General features: G+C 44.6%; 1 protein-coding gene across 1 annotated transcript; it reads right to left on the bottom strand.

Moving 5' to 3' along the window:
- Positions 1–1,637: 1,637 nt before the first annotated feature.
- Positions 1,638–4,751, bottom strand: LOC141789676 (Krueppel-like factor 2). Its single transcript, XM_074669212.1, has 3 exons — positions 4,270–4,751; positions 2,879–3,887; positions 1,638–2,771 (listed from the first exon to the last, which is right to left on the bottom strand). The coding sequence occupies exons 1-3, from the start codon at positions 4,339–4,341 to the stop codon at positions 2,596–2,598; spliced, it is 1,257 nt and encodes a 418-aa protein (XP_074525313.1). The 5' UTR covers positions 4,342–4,751; the 3' UTR covers positions 1,638–2,595.
- Between the last annotated feature and the right edge of the window lie 280 nt (positions 4,752–5,031).

The following is a 5,031-nucleotide window of genomic DNA, read 5'->3' as shown; positions in this document are numbered from 1 at the left end:
CATGTCCATCCCTTTATGAGCACAGTGTACCCATCTTCTGATGGCTACTTCCAGCAGGATAACACTCCATGTCATAAAGCTTGAACCTAAAAAAGTGGCCGGTGAGTGTACAACATGTCATTTTACCTGCATCTAAAGGTCTTTTTGAAATATGAACACAACAGTCTCTCCTGTGTTTTTACAGATCCTGATGTAAACAAGTCATTGTGTTAAGACTGAAAGAGAGAAAAAAAAATCAAAGTTTTGACATGAAACTCCTCCCACTTTCACATCTCCTCAAACCTGACCATTCGCTTTATTCGTGTTGACCAAAAGTTTGTTTCTGGCAATAAAATCATGAAGGCATGAAAACAGAGAAGAGGGAAGAGTGACAGAGTATTGCTTTGCTGGATGCCAAATAACCTACGTTCCTCTGCTCTCAATCGCCACTGTCTCTTTGCCATCAAATGCCTGTTTTCTTGAAGGGGGCAGTCAGGTGACTCAGGAGACACATGTTTTATTTCTTTTTTCTGAAAGAAATGATGAAATGAAGTAATGGCTGAGAAGACAGTGTCATCATGAAACCCCTGAGCTGTGCCTGTTTGAAACTACAGATACAGAGTTCTCCCGACATGCTCTGGCAGAGAAAAATCATCTTTTTTATTCTAACCTGACAATCCTAACACTTGTTTTTTAGGTGATTTTCCTCCTGCTGAACTTTCCTTTATCCCAGCAGCTCTTTTCAGTTTATTTGAGATGGTTTTCATTTTCTTTTTCACCCCTACATCCCTCCCACTCTCTGTGGTTCGCCCCTATGCCCCTATGAAGCCACCATCTATATTAGGCCCCTGTAATTATGTCAGTGTAATGTATATTTATAGGCAGCTGCCACAGAGCTCTGGCAGCCGCTCTGTCCCAGCTGGGAAGCATCGGCCGGGTGCTACACGTAGGGTGCTGAGACTGTAGCCTGTCTCAAACCAGGTGCTCACATCTCACCCAATATCCTCAGAAACAAAAGTGACATTTTCTGTATCTCGTGTTTCATTGATGCTCACTGACCCAGAGTTTAGCCTGACACTGCTTTAAAACTTCAACTCAGCTGAAAAAAACACAATTCAAGATTTAAAAAAAAAAAAAAGAGTAAAGGTGAATTCAACAACCTGAGAAGAGACTTTTATTTGAAGGGAGCAATGGGATCTTTATTTACTGAATCAAATGGAGGAAAAGCTTCTTTATGGTTAAGTTAACCTTTGGTTTATAAGTCTTTACGTTCAGTCATTTCTCCTAAACACTGGGTTGTGTGTCCATGAGGAAGTATTAGGTCACAGTCACAGAGCCTCATTCTTGAGAGGGTAAAGTCCTCTGTTATTTCAGTAAAGAAAACCACAATGTCCTGACTTATGATGACAAAATAGAAGATCAATTTCTAAGTCTTTTTTTCTGAAGATAAACTGTGTTGTTTATCATCTTAATCTTTATCACTTCTGAACTTGGAATCTACTGCTAGATGGGCCATACATCAATTTTAACCACCTTTTAAACTGTGTATATGTGTGTGTGTGTGTGTGTGTGTGTGTGTGTGTGTATTCAACTCAGATTTATATTCAGATCTCTAAAATCACACTCAAGGCTCAGAAATCATACAGTTCATTTAGTTTATTATGTACATTAAAATAAACTATTTACATTATATATATAAAAAACATTCTATTCACAAGGTAAAAACATTTCTTCAAGACAAAAAGGTTTCTTTAAATCAAAGACTTTATAGCCCTTTGTCATCACGTGGCGTTGAGATGGTATGCACTTCTGTGAGACCTGTAAGACCCTGACTTTAATGCTTGTTGGCAACAGACAGACTCGAAGACACAACACTCTATTCAAGCGTTTGAGGAGGATGGAAGGCAGTTTTAGAGCAAACATTGTCTTAAAGCTTATTTTACGTGCTGTTAACACTAGCAATATAACACACAGCATGGAACTTTGTCTTTGGCCAGTAAAAAAAATATATGGCACTCACAAAAAAATGAGTTATAGAGGGCATTAAAGGGGAAATTTAAAAAAGAGTCACTGTTTTAAAAAAAGATTGTCTGCTTCCAGTTGCTTCAGCTGCATGTGCCCGACATGTGGAGAGGAATGTTCATGTTGTTTTTAGTCCTTTAACAGCATCCCGTACAAATAGTAGTACCAGCTACATAGTCAAAATGAAACAAAACAAAACTACAAATGTGTCAACAGAATGAATCTGTTTCTGTCGTCTTTGGCTGTTTTCCTCATGTAATTTTGTGGTTTGTCGTCTTTCCCAAGAAAATAAAATAGATATTTCAAATCATAATTCTAGGGCATCCTTTCTGAAGGATTCCTTTGCCTTAATGCAGATTCACGATAATAATCCTGTAATAAACCTATAGGTATTACAGTGTATTCAAAAGTGGCGTCACCATACTACGTGGCAGTTTATGCTGTCACAGCACCACTATGGTTAATACTCTTAGAGGAACTTGTGTGTACATATTTGCATAGCATCCTTCTAGCCGATCACAGGTTTACTACATTTCTTTCATCAGGTTGCATAGAAGTCCTTGTCAGCTCTGCTCTTCTTCAGCAGAAGCCTCCTCACATATGCCTCTTCATGTGCAAGGCGAGGTGGTCGGAGCGGGAGAAGGCACGTTCGCACAGGTGACACTGGAAGGGGCGGTGCCCGGTGTGCTTCCGGAAGTGACGTGTGAGCTCATCAGAACGCGCGAACTTCCAGCCACAGCCCTCCCAGCTGCAGTGGTATGGTTTCTCTCCTGAAATCAGCCAAAGACAGTGAGAAATTAGTGACGTCACAAAGACAGCAGGTTATTGGATACTTGAGCTAAATGCAACTCAGTAACTTTAAACTGTCAGATCGTACCTGTGTGAGTCCTGAGGTGCGCCTTCAGGTGACTGCTTTTGGTGTAGGTCTTCCCGCAGCCGGTGAAAGTGCACGTGTGTGTGGCCGTCCGCTTCCTTGGCCAGGACCGACGACCCCTCTTGGGCTTGGTGTCCATCAGTTCCAGCGGGGAGGACGGTGGGGTGAGCAGGACCCGCTGTCCAGCGGCTGGTTGCTGCTGTTGCAGACCCATGGTCACGCCCTCCACGAACACACCGGGGTACTGGTGGTGGTGGTGCGCCCCAGGGTAAGGCAGCTGCATCCCGGTGTGCGTGTGAGGGAATCCCCCGGGCGCGCAGCGGTGGTGAGGCTGAAAGCTTTGAGGGAACGACAGCGAGGTGTTGCCCAGCTGCGCCTGGTGGCACTCAGAGCTCATGAGGTCGTCTGGGCTGAGAGGCGGCGTGAGGCTGCCCAGAGGAGCCTGCGGTGAATTCGCCAACCGAGGCTGCTGGTCGTATGACATCATGCACGAGATGTTTCCCTCCTGTTTGATTTTGGTGCAGCTCTGAGGTACCAGACCCATGGCAGGTCCGTAAGTGTCCATAGAGGCAGGCTCTACTTTAATGTTGGGATGCTCGGGAAATAAGTCCTGATGGGTCTGGAAAGGCGACGAGCTGATCAGGAATCTGCCTTGGATGTTGGAGCTGCTCCCTGGGAGAAAGCTGGAGTCTACATCGGAGCGAAGAAGCTCCGCCATCAGGCTGTTGCCATACGCCGGCGGTGGGCTGGTCATGTCGGACACAGAGGTGTAACTGGACGGCTGCTGGGGCATCCTGGGTTGCTGTTGCTGCTGGTGATACATAGACGACGCGGAATCCTGGAGCCGATATGACTCTGCCCCGGTCCCGGCTTCTGGGGCACTGTCTGAGATAGCTGAGTTGGAGAGTATGAACTCAAAATCCAAGAACTTATCAAGGTCCTCGTCATCTTTTCGTCCAAGGCAGCCGCTGCTTGAGATGAGCGTAATGCTGCTCATGTTGTCTTTCCACTTCTGGAGCGAGAGAGAGAGAGAAAGATCAGCAAGCGTGACTTTTATCTTAAGACAGAGTTTAACTTACATTATAGAGACTTTAACTTAAGAGTTTATTCACAACAAGCAAGAATCCCCATGAATAAAACTTTTCAAAGCATTAAAGTGCAAAGGTAATCGGATTACAGGTTACCCCAATAACTTGTGGATGTTTTGGCATAAATGCTGAGCACCTTTAAAAATTACTCCAAAAGTTTCAAATAATATTCCCTGCCTGTCAAACGGTCACTAGGTGCTTTGCAATGACACCAGCGCAGGCAAAAACAAGGATATCAAGTTATGTAATTGCGTCAAATACCACTTTATTCCCAAAGCAAGTGTAATCATAAAGAGTGCAACTTACATCTTCCCAGCATTTCTCCTTCTGGTTGGCAAACGTAGAGATTGAAGGTAATATGGTCCCACTCAAGGCCATTTCAGTGCGTTTGATATGAAACTCAGGAAAACGTCCTGAAATGTCAAAAAGCGACTTTTTCTCTTTGGAAAGAAATCACCAGAGTCCACTGAGTTTCCAGAGTAAATAAAAAAAAAACTATAGCCTGCGTTGTTCTGCAGCCTGCTGCTGCTCTCTGGTGCAGCTGTGTGTCTGAAAGGAGCTGCTTTTCTTATAAATATTGTACGCAGAGACCAATGCAAGGAAGTGCGTCCAGGATGAGGACGCAGCGCAATGGCCAGCCCCTAAATTTAGCCTCGGTATAAAAGTCCGGCTTTGCCTGCGAGTCAGAGGCAGAGAGGTGATGAGACAGTCAGAGAACAACCGCTGCAGAATGCTCTCTCCACTCCGCTGCGGGCAGCTACTTAACCTTGCTCTGAGAACCCGCCCATCTGTCAAACCTGACTACGACTGACAGGACAGAGAGAGAGAGCCCGCCCCCACACCGGCATCTCGAACAACATAATAAGTAATTAACACACTTTAAAAAAATAGCAGCGAAACCGATACTCCAAGGGCAAACAGACTTTTCAAAACCAGAGCGAAGAACAGAGATGCTCTTGGTGCCTTGCGCATTACGCATGTGAGTACGGATCGCTTTTACGCACGGGGAGAGCTCAGACTTGTGTCTGACACATAAGTGAGAGAAAAGCCTCTTATCATGAATGAACA

This window comes from Halichoeres trimaculatus, unplaced genomic scaffold (genome assembly GCF_033239565.1).
Source record: "Halichoeres trimaculatus isolate MK-OKI-2021-1 unplaced genomic scaffold, fHalTri1.1 fHalTri1_scaffold_4, whole genome shotgun sequence".
Lineage (NCBI taxonomy): Eukaryota > Metazoa > Chordata > Actinopteri > Labriformes > Labridae > Halichoeres > Halichoeres trimaculatus.
This window is presented reverse-complemented; position numbering and strand designations above follow the sequence as displayed.

Bases quoted from the DNA above. Each gene is read 5' to 3' on its own strand.
- LOC141789676 (XM_074669212.1), bottom strand. From the start codon at position 4,341: ATGGCCTTGAGTGGGACCATATTACCTTCAATCTCTACGTTTGCCAAC. The intron at 3,888-4,269 runs GTAAGTTGCACT...CTCTCGCTCCAG, and splicing joins AGGAGAAATGCTGGGAAGAT to AAGTGGAAAGACAACATGAG. The intron at 2,772-2,878 runs GTACGATCTGAC...GGCTGATTTCAG, and splicing joins GCACCTCAGGACTCACACAG to GAGAGAAACCATACCACTGC.